Source organism: Pantherophis guttatus, chromosome 2 (assembly GCF_059756535.1).
Source record: "Pantherophis guttatus breed Tessera chromosome 2, ASM5975653v1, whole genome shotgun sequence".
NCBI lineage: Eukaryota > Metazoa > Chordata > Lepidosauria > Squamata > Colubridae > Pantherophis > Pantherophis guttatus.
The window spans coordinates 269,743,271-269,763,016 of record NC_142064.1 but is presented as its reverse complement, the minus strand read 5'-3'; the positions used below and the strand labels follow the sequence as shown (position 1 = coordinate 269,763,016).

General features: G+C 46.2%; 1 protein-coding gene across 5 annotated transcripts; it reads left to right on the top strand.

Moving 5' to 3' along the window:
* The first annotated feature begins 2,794 nt into the window (after nucleotides 1–2,794).
* On the top strand, nucleotides 2,795–19,267 carry LOC148115859 (uncharacterized). 5 transcript variants are annotated; one of them, XM_087884426.1, is made up of 5 exons: nucleotides 2,795–3,030; nucleotides 7,029–7,176; nucleotides 9,891–10,005; nucleotides 12,354–12,476; nucleotides 14,794–19,267. In XM_087884426.1, the coding sequence occupies exons 2-5, from the start codon at nucleotides 7,174–7,176 to the stop codon at nucleotides 15,717–15,719; spliced, it is 1,167 nt and encodes a 388-aa protein (XP_087740552.1). In that variant the 5' UTR covers nucleotides 2,795–3,030; nucleotides 7,029–7,173; the 3' UTR covers nucleotides 15,720–19,267. The 5 variants fall into 5 exon arrangements, with proteins under 5 accessions (XP_087740552.1, XP_087740551.1, XP_087740549.1 ...); XM_087884425.1 differs by having other exon boundaries at nucleotides 2,916–3,040; XM_087884423.1 differs by having other exon boundaries at nucleotides 2,936–3,185.
* Nucleotides 19,268–19,746: the final 479 nt, after the last annotated feature.

The following is a 19,746-nucleotide window of genomic DNA, read 5'->3' as shown; positions in this document are numbered from 1 at the left end:
GCAGGGGCTTTCCCCTAAGGATTTTTTTAAGGTCTCCATCTGCCTGGTTATACTTCCGCAAACTACAATATGAGTTTTCCCCAAATCTGCTGCTACTCCTCCTGTACTTCCTTTTACTCATATATCTTACCATGACTAGCTATTACATCTCTTGTTTATTTATTTACTTATGAATGAAATCTAGCAATGCACTCAACAATACAGGTACTCCTCGACTTGCAACAGTTCATTTAGTGACCGAACTTACAACAGCACTGAAAAAATGGATTTATGAGTGTTTGTCACACTTCTTTGCAACATCCCCACGGACATGTGGTTCACATTTGGATGCTTGACAACTGATTAACCTTTATGACGTTTGCAGTGTCCCAGATTCATACAATCCCCTTTTGTGACCTCCTGACAAGCAAACAGGGAAGCCAGGTTCACTTAACAACCAGGTTACTAATTTAAGGACTGCAGGGATTCACTTAACAAATTAATAGAATTTACGAAAGTCGTAAAATGGGGAAAAACTCACTTAACAAATTGCATCACTCTCTCAGCAGCAGCAGCTTTCCAGACTCCTTCAAACTGTATAAAAGTACCACTAGAAGACCTCCAAGGTTCCAGCTTATTCTGTTCCTATTCCTATTCTATTCACTTTTATAAATCCTTAGTAAGGCCACACCTGGAATACTGCATCCAGTTTTGCTCCCAACATTACAAAAAAGATGTTGAGACTTTGGGAAAAAAAGTGCAGAGAAGAGCAACTAGGATGATTAAAGACCTGGAGACTAAAACATCTGAAGAATGGTTGCGGGAATTGGGTATGGCCAGTCTAAAGAGAAGAAGGACTAGGGGGGACATGATAGCTGTATTCCAATATTTGAGGGGCTTTCACGAAGAGGAGGGAGGTCAATTTATTTTCCAAAGCACCAGAAGTCAGGACAAAAAGCAATGGGTGGAAACTAATCGAGTGTTGTCCCCAATTCGGGTCTGAGCCTGGTGCCGAAGCCAATGATGGACGCCAGACACAAGGTGCAGGTTTTCTTACTGCTTTTTATTGGAGTACTCCAAGGAAAAGGGCTCCTGGCCAAAATGCCAAGAACCAAGAACAAAGGATTAAGAAAGATTTATTTATTTATTATTAAATTTATATCCCGCCCTTCTCCCCGAAGGGACTCAGGGCGGTGAACAGCCGAGAATTAAAATGACATACAATATAAAAGTTAAAATAATTAAAAATAAATTAAATTAAACAGCCGCCCCAATTTAAAACCCCTAGCAATACAATTAAAAAACTAACCCATAAAACCTATTCAGGCCAGGCCAGCTTGCTGAAATAAAAACGTCTTCAGGGCCTTATGGAAAGTGCGGAAATCCAGAATCAGCCGTATTCCGGGAGGTAGCTCATTCCAGAGGGCGGGTGCACATTTTCACTAAAAGAAAAGGTGGGACAAGGCGAGATAATAAGAAATATCATCTAATAAACATTTTAATAATAATTCTACAATTTGTTCTATTGGTCTCTAGCTGTCCCTATTCCTAAGCCCATAATGGCGAACCTATGGCACGTGGAGCCATATCAGTGGGCACGTGAGCGTTGCCCTAGCTCAGCTCCAGAGGGTCTATGGGGGTGTGGGGAAGGCCGCTTTTGCCCTCCCCAGGCTCCAAGAAAGCCTCTGGAACCTGGGCAGGGCGAAAAACGGGCCTACCGGGCCCATCGGGCCCACCGTGCTATCACATGCCAAAAGTGAGGGGGGTGGGGGGATCACACACGCATGCACAGGGGGGGCGTGGCGCATTGAATTATGTGTGTGGGCACGCACACACATGACCCCTCCATACTCCCCCTGTTTTTGGCACACAACGGCAAAAAGGTTAGCCATCACTGTGCTAAGCCTTGGCTAATGAATGCCCCAAGAGTTCTCTAATACACATTTTATTGGCTGCAGGCCATCTGTATTCCTAATTTTTAGCTGAGGCCTGCAAGTTGTCTAACTTGTTACTTTTATCAGCTTTCTAACTACCCAGAATTGTTACAAGATTAACACATGGCATATTTCCTGTAGATAAGCATTCTTTATTCTTGCCAGACACACTCCGCAATTACAGGCTTCCTGATTTACTTTCAAGTGTGTGTCATGACCTGGCTTTATTTTAGCATCAAAGGGGCTTCTCTCCATCAAAGGAGAGAAGCAATACAATAATATGTATAACAGATAAAGAAATATATACAAGGGAACCACAAATATAAATATATGTAAAGACGGGGAGGGGAAAATCGTGAATTTTAAAAGAAGACCGATATGAAACTATTGTAAAATGGAAATTTATGTTTTGTGTGTGTTTCTGTTCTTGTTTTTAAAGAAAAAATAATAATTATTTTTTTAAAAAAAGAGAGAGAAGCAACCAGGAATTAAGGGGTGAGAACAATTAACCAATGGCGTGAGTTGCCTCCAAAAGTTGTGGGTGCTCCATCATTGGAGACTTTCAGAGAAGAGAGTAGACAGCCAACTCTCAGGGCTTCCTGCTTGACCAGGGGATTGGACTAGACTAGAAGACCTCCAAGGTCCCTTCCAGCTCTATTCTGATGGTAAATGTTGGAATTCCTGAGCCAGCACAATGGCCCCTTTAATGACTTGTGGACTTCAACTCCCAGAATTCCTGAACCAGTGTGGCTCATAAGCATGGCTGGCTCAGGAATTCTGGGAGTTGAAGTCCACAAGTCATTAAAGGGGCCATCGTTCCCCACCCCTATTGCTCTCTGTGGCTTCTCTCCTTGACACCGTCCCCCCAAGTCCCCGCTTCTGAAGGAAAAGGGCCTTCTTTTGCGGCGGCTCCGCTCCGTTTCCTGAGGGCTGCAGAGCTCCAAACCCCTCCCTTCTCCTCCCACCCACCCACCCCCGGGCTCAAGCGGGGGAGGAGGGGGGGGAGAGGAGGGCGACCGCCATGATCCCAAGCCCGTCCACGCTTCTCCCGGGAAAGGGGCGGGTTTGAAGGGCATGAAAAGCAGACGAGTTCGGCTGCCTAGAATAGACGGCGGCGGTTTGTATATGTGTGTGTGTGTTTCTATGTCTGTGGGGCGGGCGGGGGCGGGGGCGGGGGGAGCGAGCGCGCGCACACCCTCGGGGGAAAAAGAGAGAGAAGGACCTTTTCCTGTTTCTCCGCGCTGAGCCCGAGGGCGACGGCGCGCGCGCCAGGTGACAGCCGAGGGAGGGAGGGAAGGAGGAAGGAAGAGCCGCCCCGGGAAGAGCCGAGAGAAGTAACACCCCCCCCCGACTTCCCCCATTCCACCCTGTTCATATATTATACACCGTCCGGCTGGTCCCGGCTCTGACCCGTTGCAACCCGTCTGGCCTCCCTCGACCCGCTCGCTTCCCGGTTCTTGGACGGTTCTTGGGACGGCCCTTCCCACCCACAAGTGTCCGCTGTGAGTGCGACGGCCGTCGGGTCCAAACAGGAGGGGATCCGCTGGGAGGGAAAGAATTAGGATGGGCGTTGGAAAGCTGCAATTGCATGCCTGCACACGTGTACATACCCGCACACGTGTAAGTGCATGCTTTGGTGAGGCGGCACCTGGAACACAGGCAGTCCTCGAACTTACAACGGTTCGTTTAGTGACCGTCCAAAGTTAGAAAAAGCGCTGTAAAAAGTGACTTCTCCACCCCCCCACCCCATCCTTACGGGCCATTGCAGCGTTTCCCACGCTCAAGGGATTGACCTTTGCATGCTTGACACAAGTGACTCGCCTGTATGACCGCTGCAGTGTCCCGGGACTCACGTGATCCCCTTCTGACAAGCCAAGTCAATGGCGAAGCTAGATTCACTTCAGCGCCCTGTTATTAATTTTAACGACGGCAGTGATTCGCTTAACAGCGGCGGCAAGAGAGGTGGTAAAATGGGGGAAAAACTCACTGAGCAAATGCCTCGCTTAGCAGCATAAATTCCAGGTTGTAAGTTGAGGACTCTCTGTACTGCATTCTGTTTTGGTCCCCAGATTACAAACGAAGAATGGGATAGGGATAGGGATAGAGATAGGGATAGGGATAGGGATAGGGATGATAGGGATAGGGATAGGGATAGGGATAGGGATAAGGATAGGATAGGATAGGATAGGGATAAGGATAGGATAGGATAGGATAGGATAGGATAGGATAGGATAGGATAGGATAGGATAGGATAGAATTCTTTACTGGCCAAGTGTGATTGGAAACACAAGGAATTTGTCTTTGGTGCATACGCTCTCGGTGTATATAAAAGAAAAGATACATTCATCAAGAATCATAAGGTACAACACTTACTAATAGTCATAGGGAACAAATAAGCAATCAAATCATATTAGGAATCAATCAATATAAATCTTAAGGATACCAGCAACAAGGTTACAGTCATACAGTCATAAGTGGGAGGAGATGGGTGATAGGAGCATTGAGAAGATTAATAATAATGCAGATTTAGTAAATATTTTAACAGTGTTGAGGGAATTATTTGTTTAGCAGAGTGATGGCGTTTGGGAAAAAAACTGTTCTTGTGTCTAGTTGTTCCGGTGTGCAGTGCTCTATAGCGTCGTTTTGAGGGTAGGAGTTGAAATAGTTTATGTCCAGGATGCGAGGGGTCTGTAAATATTTTTTATTTAAATATTTTTTATTTAAATATTTTTTATTTAAAGATGTGGAGACTTTGGAAAAAGTGCAAAGAAGAACAACTAATAATTTAAAAAAAGGCCTGGAGACTAAAACATAGGAAGAACGGTTTGTAGGATATGGGTTTGGCTAGTCTAAAGAAAAAAAGGACTGGGGGAGACGGACAGACGGACATGATTCTAGTATCTGAAGGACTGTCACAAAGAAGAGGGGGTCAACTTATTTTACCATTAATAATGGTAAGATGGCAGCACTAAGTCTTCAGCGCTCCTGTTGAGGCTTTTTGGCACCTCTTGTGATAATCCATGGATTGTTTAACTAGGTTTGCTCAATTCACTACCATATAGATCGCATGCTAACTTTAGGAGAGTTTGCAAATCACTCCCTATTAAGCCCCAGTATCAGTTGAGATGATCTGAAAACACCGTTTTTTTGCATCAGGATGGTCTAACCAGCCTTTTTTGTCTTCGTATCTGAAATATGCAGAGTGGCTCACTTACCTGAGCTACCTAGGCTAGCATCCCCAACCTTAGTTTTCTGCCATAGAGGAGTTTACAATGGCAGCTGGGATCTTCTTAATAGAAGAGAATTCTTTATTGGCCGAGCGTGATTAGACACACAAGGAATTTGTCTCCGGTGCAAAAGCTCTCAGTGTGCATATAAGCAACCAGTGATAAATCAGGATCATAATGGTTGCTTCCTCAGTATGTATTGCAGAGGAAACAAGTTGGGAGGAGGGAGGAAATAATCTTCTTTTTGGATGGATTTTTATCTTACCTTTTCCCCAAAAGCTCAAAAAGCTTGCCTTTTGTTGTATTGCCAAAATGTGCCTGTGAGGTAGGCTGAACTGAAGGAGTTGCCCCAAACCGTCCAATTTTGATGGCTAAAAATGAACCTGAACTTGGCTTTTCCTATTCCCCAGATCAACTTTCCCTAACAGGTACCCCTGTTGGACTTCAATCCCCATGATCCTTATCCAGCAATGTGGCATTTTAAGCGCTCCCGGCAGAGCATTCTGGGAGTTGAAATCCAGCACAGATGGCAGAAGATTAAGAGAAAAACTGCTTTTATTCTCAGAAGATGCTATTAGACTAACTCCACCAAGGCTCTGAGCATTGCAGACAGGTTTCCTCTCTGTGGAATGATGCTTTCTTTCACTCCCTTTGGATGACATTTTTATTCTGAATTTGTATAGAAAACCCCTGTATCTCTTTGGAGATAGGAAAACAGTGTCACAGGAAAAAAACGAGAGAGAGAGTTCTTCCACGGGGCATGCTGGAGGATTATCCAGCAACGTGGTTTTTGTTTTGAATGTACTGTCATTTTATTGTTCCAATTTTAACACAATTGCAAACTGCCAGGAGCCAGCTGAAGCTAGCAGTACATAAAATAAACAAGGAAAATACTGGACTACCAATATAACTTTTAAGCCACGAGCTTAAGACATATGGCTGTTTAAACAGCCTAGCCTGGACTGATGGGGTCTACTGTTTTAAATTGGTTTTAAATTGGTTTTAGTTTGTTTTAATATGTTTTAATGTGTATTTATTGGGATTGTTTCGCTGATGTGAGCCGCCCTGAGTCCTTTGGAGAGAGGGCGGCATATAAATCCAATAAATAATAATAATAATAATAATAATAATAATAATAATAATAATAATAACAACAACAACAACAACAACAATAACAACAACAACAACAACAACAACAATCCTCCTTCTAAAAATGTGTCATCGAAACAATGGATCACATCTTAAAAGTGCTTAGTATTGATAAATGTACAGTAATGAAGGTGGACTGCCTTGAACTCCTGAAGAAGTGAGATATAAATGAAATAAAACCCGAACGTTGTCTATGGAGATTCTCAGTCATCCAGGTCATGGTTGTCCCAAAGGTCCATTTTTTCAAGAGGCAACTAGACTTTCTGGTTTTTCTTTGAAGATGTTTTGCTTCTCATCCAAGAAGCTTCTTTAGTTCGAGTAAAGAAACAAAGAAACCAGTTGCCTCTTGAAAAAGCACCTTTGGGACAAGTAAATGTTATTTGAAGTTCTTAATATGTGTTATTTGAAGTTCTGTGAGTTCTCCACTGCTGGAGGTTTTTAAGAAGAGGCTATACAGGATCTGGACTGGAGGATGGTTTGACTGATTTTCGTCTCCGTTACAGAGGGTTGGATTGACATGCTGGTTGGGGAATTCTGGGAGTTGAAGTCCACATACCTTAAAATTGCGGAGGTTGAGAAACACTGGTTTACACGATCTTAGCGGCCCCTTCCAACTCCACAATTCAATAATTCTACCATTTTCCATCATGAACGATAGAAAAATAAAACAAGTCAGTTTGCAAATGATTCTTCTTATAGACTTCATTCTAACAATCTAACTTTCCACTCCATCATCTAGGTTGCAGTGGCGTATACACAAAGCTTAAAAATAAATCCAGTCATCCTTGGTGGGAATTCTTGGGAGGTGAAGCATTCAGGACTCCAGCTGAAAGACGATTGGGAACTGCAGCACAACCACGTTTCAGGAAGCAAAAGAACACAAAATGGTAATGATCAGATTCACCTGGCTTCTCTTTTAAGCTTCAGTCCTAACTTTTAACATTGAGTATCAGTCTTTGTTTATTCAAGGCACCACACAGAATCTCCCTCTTCCCGTTTTCTCCCCCATGACAATCTTGTGAGGTAGGCTAGGTTGAACGTGAGTGGCCCAGAGTCCCGTCTCCCCCCGAGCATCTGGGGCCGTGGTGGCGCAGTGGTTAGAATCCAGGACTGCAGGCTACTTCTGCTGACTGCCAGCTGCCTGCAATTTGGCAACTCGAATCTCACCAGGCTCAAAGCTGACTCAGCCTTCCATCCTTCCGAGGTCGGTAAAATGAGGATGTCAGCACTTCAAGCTGCATTTACTCTAGTGCTGACATAAGAAGGAGAGGCAGAGGCGTCTGGAAAGGGACGTTTGACTTTTCACCTACTTATTTTCCCTGGAGATAATATCCCCTAGGAGATGGGATGGGACGGGGGAAATTCCTTGAGCTGGGGCGGTAGATTAGGGGTAGAGGTACTTGGAAGATGGCCAATGAGTGCAGGGGAGCGGGGAACGGAAAGGGAGGGTTTGGGGTCTGGAAGTCAGTGTTGGCTGCAATTGGAGTCGGATTCAGAATGTCGTGCTTAATAAATGGGAGTTTTACTTCAAAGATTTTGTTTGAAATGCAATTTATTTGAGATGACCTCGAAACCTGACAGAGGACCCAGATTGTTGGGGGCAATAGGCTGACTCTGTAAACCGCTTAAAGAGACCTGTGAAGCGGTATATTCAGTGGTGGGATTCAGGCAGTTCTCACCACTTCGGGAGAACCGGTTGTTAACTTTCTGAGCAGTTTGGCAAATAATTGTTGGAAGAAATCATTAGGGCAGAGAACCGGTTGTTAAATTACTTGAATCCCACCACTGGGTATACACCATACTTTTTGGAGTATAAGACACACCTTTTTCCCCCCTAAAAGAGGGTGGAAATGTTGGTGCGTCTTATACACCGAATACAGACATTTTTGGCGTCCCGAAACCCTGCCAAAAACAGGCCCGTTTTTTGTAAAAACAGGGCACGCAGAGGGTTTGGGAGGCCTGCAGAGTGCTCCTGGGGGCTGGGGAGGGCAAAAATGTGACGCGTGGGGGATTTGGGAGGCCAAAAATGGGCCCGTTTTTCGCAAAAACAATGTTTTTGCCCTCCCCAGTCCCCAGGAGCACTCTGCAGGCCTCCCAAACCCTCTGCATGCCCCGTTATTGTGAAAAATGGGACGCACAGAGGGTTTGGGAGGCCTGCAGAGTGCTCCTGGGGGCCGGGAAGGGCAAAACCTTTTTTTTTTTAATTTGATTTATATGCCACCCTTCTCCGGAGACTCAGGGCGGCTTACAATGCGTTAAGCAATAGCCTTCATACTTTTGTATATTTATACAAAGTCAGCTTATTGCCCCCACAAACTGGGTCCTCATTTCACCTACCTTAGAAAGGATGGAAGGCTGAGTCAACCTTGAGCCTGGTGAGATTCGAACCTACAGAAATTGCAGGCAGCTGTGTTAATAACAGGGTGCATTAAACCACTGTACTACCAAGGCTCCTTGTTTTCTTGTTTACCTCTTCGAAATCTTGGTGCGTCTTATGCTCCGGTGTGTCTTATAGTCTGAAAAATACGGTAAATCTAAATGCTAATGCTAAATGCTAATCTGTAGCTGAGATGGAAAGTAAAGTTGAGTTTTCCCTGTCCTAATCTGATCTCTCAGTTGTTGCCACCCAGTGGCAAATCTGAAAATGTCTACCTGCTTTTTTTTTTTTTTTTTTTAATGCTAAATAGATTCTTAACTCAACTTTGCTGGCTGAATTTGGGTAGTTTTGCGGGAGTTTCTCATTGATTTCTTCTGCGATCTCTTTTCACGTCCCACAGCTCTGGATTCCCAGGGGCCCCCATCCAATAGCCGGATCCGACCCGGCTTCACTTCCACGCTCTAAACCGCCCCGCAAAACTTCTGCCCACTCGTTCCAATTACAGGTAGTCCTCGATTTACCTGTTAACGATCACAAAATTGAGCCCAAAATGTATATTGCTAAGCGAGATATTTGTCTAGTGGGTTCTGCCCCCACGTTATGACTTTTCTTGCCACATTTGTTAAGTGAATAATTGTGGCGGTTCAATTAGTCACACGGTTGTTAAGTGAATCTGGCTTCCCCGTTGACTTTGCTTGTCAGAAGGTCGACAAACGGGATGATGTGATCCCGGGACACTGCAAGCGTCATAAATGTGAGTCAGTGGCTAAAGCATCCGAATGTAAATCAGGTGACTCTGGAGAAGCTGCCATGGTCCTAAGTGTGAAAAATGGTCATAAAGTCACTTTTTGCAGTGCCATTGTAATTAAATGTGAGTCAGTGGCTAATTAAATTAATTAATTAAATGTGAGTCAGTGGCTAAAGCATCCAAATGTAAATCAGGTGACTCTGGAGAAGCTACCATGGTCCTAAGTATGAAAAATGGTCATAAAGTCACTTTTTGCAGTGCCATTGTAATTAAATGAACCGTTGTAAGTCGAGGACTACCTATACATCACCAAATCATCGCATCCTCCCCTGTGTCTTTTGCAGCCCCCAGTGGCCAAAAATCATAGGGTAAATTTAGCCTGGTCCCAAAACGAAGTTGCCCGATTCCGCGTTTAAGTGGAGGGTGCAAGGCAGGTTGAGGTCTTTAGATCTGGCTGAATTTCTCTGTCATTGTAGGAGTCCAGAAGTCCAGATTGCTCCAACGCCACCCAGTCTTTCTGGGACTCTGAATTGGGGCTGTTGCGTGTCATCGTCAAGGAGGAAGATGACAGCGAAGAGGCCCTTCCGTCAGGTAAAGAGGAATAACACAATTTGGGGTGGGAGAACGGAGGGGTCTTGAATGTCCCTGAAATTCCTTTCTAGGCCAGGCTTAGCTTGGCTCCCTTGTGGGTTTCTGTTCTGCCCCAGCTACGGACCCCAAAGAACGCAGCACACACAAAGTCTGTTCAAATCTTAGTTTACTAAATAAACCAGTCTTTTACAACAACGGCTGTTAATTAACTGCATTAACAGCCACCAAGAATTCAAAGAATAATAACTGAAAGCTTACTATGGTTGGCAGAATGCCCAGAAGCAATTTTCAGGAAGCTGATAAGATAAGCAAGACAAGAGAGGAAGGTATGTGAACTAAGTTGTTCCCTGCAAATTGCTGCAGTCGGCGTTCCTCCTTAAATAGACTAAGGGAGTGGCCAATTAGCCCCAGGCCTTACTCTCGAGGAGACCTCCTCCTGAGGAGCCACTCCTGCCTTTTGGCAGCTCTGTGCACCCGAGCATTGAGAAGAGGCTCCTCCTCTCTGTCCTCTTCACTTAAGGGAGCTTCTGGGGGTTCTGAAGGCCCTGGCTGAATCCCTTCCTCTGGCACCACATCTTCTCCAGCCTCCTCATTGTCTGACTCGAGTGCCAGCTGCACAGGCTGCTGGCGCAGCATCACACCAGCCTCCTCGCTGTCTAAATCAGCTACAATCCGCACAGGCCTCGTACGGGCCACAACAGTTGTTAAATTAGTCATATGGTTGATTACCTGTAGAGGAAAAAAAGGGGCAGATTTTCATCTCAGGTAGTCTTCGACTTATGACCACAGTTGGGATTGGAATGTCCCATCGCTAAAGAATGACGTTTTTAAGTGAACGGGGTCATCGTTAAGCAAATCCAGCTGCTCCCATTGAAGTTGCTTGTCAGAAACCTCCCAATGAAGGTCATAAATAGAGATCATGTGACCGTGTGATACTGCAACGGTCATAAATACATGCGAAGGCTCTGAATTTTGATCATGTGACTGTTGGTAACGCTGTGGCAGTCATAAGGACGGGTTGCAACTCACTTTTCTCAGCATTGTCATAAGTTTGAACGGTTGTTAAAAGAAAGATCGTAAGTGGAGACTACCTGTATTGAATGTGTCGCTTGCCTTTTTTTCTGAGACCTCAAAGAGAAAGGTTGCCCAAACGTTCTTCCTACAATATCAACAAACTAGTCAGGTAAGATGAGCCATGACAAAAATGACCAGCCCAAGAGCCGGAGGGCAGAAGCAGAAATTTGAAGGTGGATTTTTCTAGGCCAGAAGTGGAGAATCGTGGCCCCTTTATGACTTGTGGACTTCAACTCCCAGAATTCCTGAGCCAAATGGGGGAACTATGGCCCCTTTATGACTTGTCAACTCCCAGAATTCCTGAGCCAGTGTGGGGAACGATGGCCCCTTTATGACTTGTGGACTTCAACTCCCAGAATTCCTGACCCAACATGGGGGAACCATGGCCCCTTTATGATTTGTGGACTTCAACTCCCAGAATTCCTGAGCCAACATGGGGGAACTATGGCCCCTTTATGACTTGTGGACTTCAACTCCCAGAATTCCTGAGCTAGCACAGGGAACGATGGCCCCTTTATGACTTGTGGACTTCAACTCCCAGAATTCCTGAGCCAGTGTGGGGAACAATGGCCCCTTTAGTTTATTTTTATTTTTATTTTATTTTTATTTGATTTATATGCCGCCCGTCTCCGGAGACTCAGGGTGGCTTACAATGCGTGAAGCAATAGCCTTCATACTTTTGTATATTTATACAAAGTCAGCTTCTTGCCCCCACAAACTGGGTCCTCATTTTACCTACCTTAGAAAGGATGGAAGGCTGAGTCAACCTTGAGCCTGGTGAGATTCGGACTTACAGTAATTGCAGACAGCTGGTGTTAATCACAATGCTTTTAGTCTGCTGAGCCACCAGGCCCCTTTATGACTTGTGAACTTCAACTCCCAGAATTCCTGAGCCAACATGGGGGAACTATGGCCCCTTCATGACTTTTCAATTCCTGAGCCAGTGTGGGGAACGATGGCCCCTTTATGACTTGTGGACTTCAACTCCCAGAATTCCTGAGAAGCTTCCTTATGCCTAAGCAACAGTTTTTACAAATTGCTTGAAACTGTATTGATAAAGTTGGCATTATAGGACCATACTCGCTCTTTTTATTTATTTATTTATCAGACCATGCAGACATCCCTAATGCGTTCAATTGGAATTTTAGACTTTTGCCAAAGTGATTAGAAAGTTGTTTACCTAATTATTTTTAATTATGCTTAACACCGTTCAGGAAAAGATGAACCTGAAATGTTTTACATTCATTTTTTTTTTCATTTTTTTCCTCCTGAAGAAGACTGGATGGCAAGATCAGCCACAGAGGGAGGTTTCCTCCCCGAAAGCTTCACTTCACAGCATCAGCTGAAACGTTCACCAGGAAGTTCTCAAGACAATAATTTTCCTCCAGTGGAAGTGGGTGAGTGTAATATCTACCCTCTTGTGAGGATATCCAAGAGATCAGCTCTCTATCCCGGGGAATTCATTCTCATGTCCAAGTTTGAAAAGTTAGCTCTAGAGCCAGCAAGATTCAACAGAAAAAGCCAGGCAGAGTAGTATAAAAATGGAAATAATAGAAACAGAAATAATAGAAATGGGGTGGGATGGGATGGGATGAGATAGTTGGAAGGGACCTTGGAGGTCTTCTAGTCCAACCCCTACTTAGGCAGGAAACCCTATGTGTCAGGTTTCGATGTCGTCTCAAATAAATTGCATTTCCAAACAGATAATCTTTGATGAAATCTTTCATTTATTAAGCATGACAATCTGTCCCCGATTATGTCGAAGCCAACACTGACTTCCTGACCCCAAACCTTCCTCCGATGAGATAGGCTCAGAGGGCGGGGCCGCAACACTTCCGTTCCCCAATTCTCTGCATTTCATTGGCCATCTTCCAAATCACTCTCCCCATATCTACTACTTCAGCTCCCAGGAATGTCCCCCCTCCCACCCCATCTCCTAGGGGATATTATCTTCAGGGAAAATAAGTAGGTGAAAAGTCAAGCGTCCTCTTGCTAGCTGCCCCCTCTTCTCCTCCTTATGTCAGCGCTGGAACGAATGTAATTTGAAGTGCTGACACTATGCCAGCGATGGTGAATCTTTTTTATGTCGGGTGCCAAAAGTGCGCGATTGTGCGTGTGTGCCCACACCCCTAAGGCAATGGCCCCCCTGCGCAGGCATCTACGACCCCCCCCGCGCACCTCCACCTTCCACGCATGCGCGCGAACCCCCCGCGCCCCATTTTGGGCCTAGCAGAACTCCCTGAAGCCTCCAGAGGCCAGAGCCTTGGTGGCGCAGCCTTGGTGGCGCAATTGTAATGGAGCCTGACCATTATGGTCATATGTTGTAACAGTCATGACAAACCCAATATTATTACCTTTCTTGCAATGGTTGTTAAACAAATGATTGGCTGTAGAGTGACTGTAACAGTCATTAAGCAAAACACCATAGTCGTTAAGCAAACCAACAGTTCACTATAGGCGCAGTTTTGCCAAAAACTGGGAGTGTGGACTGTAAATGCAGCCGTGTCACCGATTGCCCGAAATTTGACCCTGTGACTGTGGAGGGGGACCCAACTGTCAGAACTTTGAATCCGGGTCCTAATTCCCTTTTTTAGGTTGGTTGTAACTCAAGGACTACCATAGAGGAAATGGCCTTGAAGGACAGAAGGAGGAGGAGGAGGAGGAGGAGGCAGTGGTCAGATAAGAGGGACATGAGCCCCTGGCCAAGAAAGTAATTTGAGAAAACATTTTGGGCAAGCCCCTCCCTAGTTCTTAAAAAGATAAAAGGCGGGAGAGGGAAGCCCACTCAAGACTTGCCAGATTATGTTATTGAGTGCTCCCTGAGCTTGGTTGTTTTCTCTAGACGTTTCATTACCCAGCTAGGTAACATCATCAGTGCTACAAGGATTTAACAGATGAACAGAGTTGGAAGGGAATGGATCTAGGTCATTAGTCCAACACCCCCCTCCCCCGCCCAAGCAAGAGATCCTACACCATTTCTGACAAATGGCAGTCCGATCTCTTCTTGAAAGCCTCCAATGATGAAACCCCCACAATTTCTGAGGCAACTTCTGTCCCATTGGTTGATTGCTCCCAGTCAGAAAATTTCTCCTTATTTCCAGGTTGAATCTCTCCTTGTTCAGTTTCCTTCCATTATTCCTTGTCTGGCCTTCAGGTGCTTGGAAAATAGCTTGACCCCCTCCTCTCTGTGGCAGCCCCTCAAATATTGGAAGACTGCTATCATGTCTCCCCTGGTCCTTCTCTTCTCTTCACTAGACTAGCCGTGCCCAGTTCCTGCAACCGTTCATTATATGTTTTAGCTTCCAGTCCCCTAATCATCCTGGTTGCTCTTCTCTGCACTTTTTCTAGAGTTTCAACATCTTTTTCATAGTGTGGTGACCAAAACTGGATGCAGCATTCTAGGTGTGGTTTTACTAAGGCTTAGTTTATAGAGCGGTGTTAGTACCTCACTTGATCCTGATTGTATCCCTCTGTTAATGCAATTTAGGATTGGATTAGGATGATGAAAACAAAACAGCTGCAAGAAAACCACCAAGCTCAGAGGCACCAAGGGCCCCTCATTTCAACCCTGAGCTACAAATATTCTCCTTTATTGAATTCTGTTACTTTAACAGTAATCCTGGCCTGTATGGGGTTGGCTTTTTAATCCGGTTATCTGACAGGGCCTAAAACCCAACCCTTTTCCAGACTCCTTTTTTTTTTTTTCTCCTGCAGAAAACATCCAGATTAAGGAGGAGCCCGCAGAGGTGTCTGTAACGATACTCGAGCATCCGAACACCGAAGGGACGAGTGCGAATAAGTGTGCCCTGTGTGGGAAGACCTTCAGTTGCAAGTCGGACCTCACCAGGCACCAGAGGACTCACACGGGCGAGAAGCCCTTCCGATGTTTCGAGTGCGGGAAAAGCTTCAGTCGCGGCGATTATCTGATTTTGCATCAAAAGCTTCACCGGGGGGAGAAGCCGTACAAGTGCTCGGAGTGCGGCAAGGGTTTCTACCGAAGCACCCGGCTGATTTCCCATAAAAGGGTCCACCTGGCTGAGAAACTGTACAAGTGTTTCCGTTGCGGCAAGAGCTTCGGCGACGAGGCCAAGCTCGCCCAACACAAACAGGCCAAGCACACGAACGAGAGGCCACACACCTGTGCCGAGTGCGGCAAGAGCTTCCGTCGGAGCACCCACCTCACCAGGCACCAGAAGATTCACACCCGCAAAGCCCGGTATCGCTGCCTACAGTGTGAGAAGACCTTCACTTGTCGAAAGCATCTCCTGTCCCACGAACGGACTCACACGGGGGACAAACCGTACAAATGCCTGGATTGCGGCAAGAGGTTCAGTTTCAGCGGGAACCTCGCCTCGCACCTGAGAATGCACACGGGGGAGAAGCCCTACCTGTGCCTCGAGTGCGGGAAGAGTTTCAGCCGGAGCGCACACCTCACTTTACACCAGAGGACCCACACCGGGGAGAAGCCGTACACCTGCCTGGAGTGCGGGAGAGCCTTCAGCCAGAGCAGCAACCTCACGTCGCATCAGCGCATCCACACCGGGGAGAAGCCGTACGAGTGTCCCGTCTGCGGGAAACAGTTCTCGCGCGGCGACTCGCTGGTCTCGCATCAGAGGATCCACGCCGCGGAAATCATCTGATCCGGGGTTTAAAGGGCATTTGGCGCAACGGGAGATCGCTCTGCAATGAGCTTCAACTGCGAAGGAGGAAAAAAATGGGAAAGAGAGCTGACTCTTGTTTCATGTCAAATAATGTTTCAGAAGCTTCTTCGTTGTCTTTGGAGATCCTCGAAGGTTGTGGTTTTCCCAAAGATGCTTTTGTCAAAAGACAACTGGACTTTCTTTATGGTTTTTTTTTTCCTCCTTGAAAACGTTTCGCTTCTCATCCAAGAAGCTTGAGAACGGAAATTCTTCACAATTGAATCTTCTTTGATGAGAAGCGAAACGTTTCCAAGGAGGAAAAAAAACAACAAGGAAGTCCAGTTGCTGTTTGGAAAAACACCATTGGGACCTCTTCATTTGTTACATACATGGACGAACAGAATTAGATAACTATAGTCAAGGATAGTGTGTTATATGTTATAGAGAAGGGGTGTCAAACTCGAGGCCCAGGAGCCAGATCCGGGCCGCGGGATACTTAGATCTGGAAACAGCAAAGAATTGGCCCGTGATGCCTTTGCCAACAAAAATGGTGCCTGCAGCCCTCCCGAGCTCCATTTTTGCTGCTAGAGGGCTGTAGGACGCTGTCGCAGCCGAAAACGGAGCTCGCGAGGGCCGTGGGCAGCCTCCCGAGCCCCGTTTACACTGGCTGAGGGTTGCAGGAAGCCATCGCAGCTGAAAATGGAGCTCGGGAGCCCGTTTTTGCTGACAAGAGCGCTCAGGCCACCACAGGCACCCCGACACAAGTGACGTCGAGCTGGCCACGCATCCCCTGCCCCCACCCCCACCCCGAGATCAAACACAACCCTGATGCGGCCCTCAATGAAATCAAGTTTGACACCCCTGTTATAGAGGTATATAAGTATCTAAGCAATGCCCTGCTGGATTGGACCATCTTCTTTGCCCAAGGAAGCCCTCAGGTCTCCCAGAAGATGGCCTTCAGAGGCAGCCATCCTGCCATCAAGACCAAGAGCCTTCCTTCGTTCAGTCAGTGATTTAACTCTCCTTCTCATGGATGTTCTGAAGTAGAGCACCCTGAGAAGGAGCATTCTATCTTAACGAACATGGTATCTATCAATCTGCCATCTGTTGAAATGTTATCGTAAGAACCTTAAACTGTGCCCTGCTGGATTGAGTTCCCTGGCCCATCTGATCTCACAGCTTGTTCTCCCAGTTGGCCCACGAAAACACCCCAAGGGTGAACCACCGATCTTCATGATGGCCTTCTAAGAGCCATAATCCACAGGGACTAGGTAGGTAGGAGACTGTTATGCCCCAAATCTCTTCGAACCCAGAGAGATTCCATAGTATCCATATTTTCTCTCTCTCTCTCTCTCTTTTTTTTGGGGGGGGTGGGTGGGTAATTCAAAAGCTTGTTGGTTGTACAAGGGGGGGGGCATGCTATATTTTTTGGTCTCTTCCTACCAGGTTGTATGTCATATATCTATGGCAACGGATGAGACTGGCTCATTGGCCCACAAGCCATTTTGCAGTCCTAGTGGGATTCAGCCGGTTCAGGCAAACTGGTAGTTAAATTGCTGGCTGGCTCTGCCCCTCCCCTCCTCTTCCAGGAGTCCCCACGCACCCCATTTTAGCTCCCAGGTAACTGCAGAAAGGCCGCCTAGGCCCAAAACAGGGTGCGGGGGGTGGCCCATTTTCACTCCCAGGAGGCTGCAGGGAGGCCTCAGGCCCAAAATGGGGCACGGGGAGGTGGTGTGTCCCCTCCCCCCCCTCCATGGCCAATTTTCGCTCCCAGGCGGGTGCAGGAGGCCCAGTGCTGCCTGTCACACCCCCTGGCCACACCCACCGTGGCCACGCCCACCCAGCCGGTCATTAGGGCAGAGAAACCATTTTTAAATTATTTGAATCCCACCACTGGTCCTAGGGGATTTAAAAAGAAACCAACCAACATCCCAGTGTTATACAATCTAAAGTTGGAACGGTGCATGTTAAAAGGGCTTTAATGAACTATTATTGCTTTGTCCTTAAGGGGAGGTCTGCGGGTGATAATTTGAAAAATCCTCCTGATTGATCTTGAAGGAAGAATCCAGAGGTCATTGCTGGATTCTTGCGGAGCGTGATGAACTTGGTTGAAAATACGGAAACCCCTTTCCCCTACTTTCTGGGGGGGGGGGAGTTCTTCTTAAACCTCTCACAACATCCCTGACAAGGCAGGCCAGACATGGAGAGAGAGAGGAAAGGGGGAACTGGCAGCATCCCTTGGGAGTTGGGCGGCATAGAAATGCGACAAATAAATAAATAAATAAATAAAAACACTTTCTTTTCAGAAATGGTTGTGGGAATTCCTTGCTCTCCTGGTCCGACAGCAATCATCATTCTAATCTCCATGTGAACCCAACCTTGATTTGAGATCCTTTTATCGCCCTGAAAAAGAAATGAATTTGAATCCAAACTATAAGAGTTGAAAGGGACCTCCGAGGTCATTTAGCCTGACCTCCTTGCCCCAAGCTCTGTTGGAACATCTCTGACGGATGACTGACCAGCCAGCCTCTAAAAGACCTCCAGTGAGAGAGACCCCACTATTTGGAGGGTGCGTGTGGAGGCTCTTCCCACTGCCTGACAGGAAGCCGGGAGACCGTGAGCCCGTAAACCTAACTGTGAAGGGAATGTCTCTTCTAATACGGCATCATCACCATTTGGTCAATTCTAAGTAACATTTCAGCCTGCTTTCTAGCTTCCAAAGGTTGAAAAACCCACCCTCTTCCCTCCCGGTCCTCCATTTCATTCATTTCTTCTTTCCCCTAGTGCTCAAGGCAGCCAACTTGGTTTTCTTTCTTGCACCAACAGTTGTGCAAGGAAGACCGGGTTGGAAAGGAAGAAACGGTTGTGAATTTGACCCTGGATTTCCCCACCCCACCCCAAAAAAACCCACGAGAAATGTCAGCAAGGCTCATCTAGTGTTTCTAGAACTGTGATCCTCAAAGCATTTGAAGATGTTTTGTGAGTGGATCCCACAGTCCAAGAAAAAAAAGGATTGCTTTTTGGATCCGTTTCTCTAGCCAAAAATATTCTTTGCCGTGACTGATGGAGGCAGACCTGAAAAACCAGGTTGAGGGGAATCGGAGAAAATTTTAACAATCTAAGGGTGTAAGGCTCAAATCAACACATTGGCTCTAAAAAGTGCATGTCTACACATTTCATGTCCGTCTCAAGAACGCTGGCGGCATTTAGCAATCCGTCTTTTATTACCGCGGTGTTAATCCAGTGTTATTTCACTACAAGGAAAGGGCTGGACAAGATGATCTCCAGAATCCCTTTCATTCTCTGAAACCTATTGTCCCCACTTCTTCCTCCGTGCTGTCTAGACAAAAACAAAAAGTTCAGGGGACTTTCCTGATTTTATTATATTATAGGTTATATAATTCTTGTAATTGTATTCTATTATCTATCCTGATGGCAGAGCTCTACGGAATGAAGCGCTTAAATTTGTAACATTTCATTGATCTTTTAACAGCTTTTCTCTAAACCATGTACTTATGAATTGATAAATAAAACGGAATCAAAACGTGGTCAGTTTGCGGGGGTACTATTTTTTCCCCCCGATCATAAAATGTATATAAATGTATATTTAAAAAAAAATTGTTACATGCCCTGGGGACCTAGTGGTTAGCATGCAGTATTGCAAGCTTAATTCTTCCCACTGCCAGGAGTTCGATTCTGACTGGCTCAAGGTTGACTCAGCCTTCCATCCTTCCGAGGTCAGTAAAATGAGGACCAAGATTGTTGAGGGGCAACATGCTGACTCTGTAAACTGCTTAGAGCGGGAGTGGGGGGTCAAACTCAATTTCATTGAGGGCCACATCAGGGTTGTGTTTGATCTTGGGGGCGACATGGTAAACATGGCCAGTGTGGGCCTGGCCAGCTTGACATCACTTGTGTCGGCAGCTGTGGTGGCCCTTGTGTTTTGCCAGTGAAAATTGGCTCAATTTTCAGCTGGGATGGCCCCCATGCAACCCTCTGCCAGCAAAAACAGAGCTCGGAAGGGCCT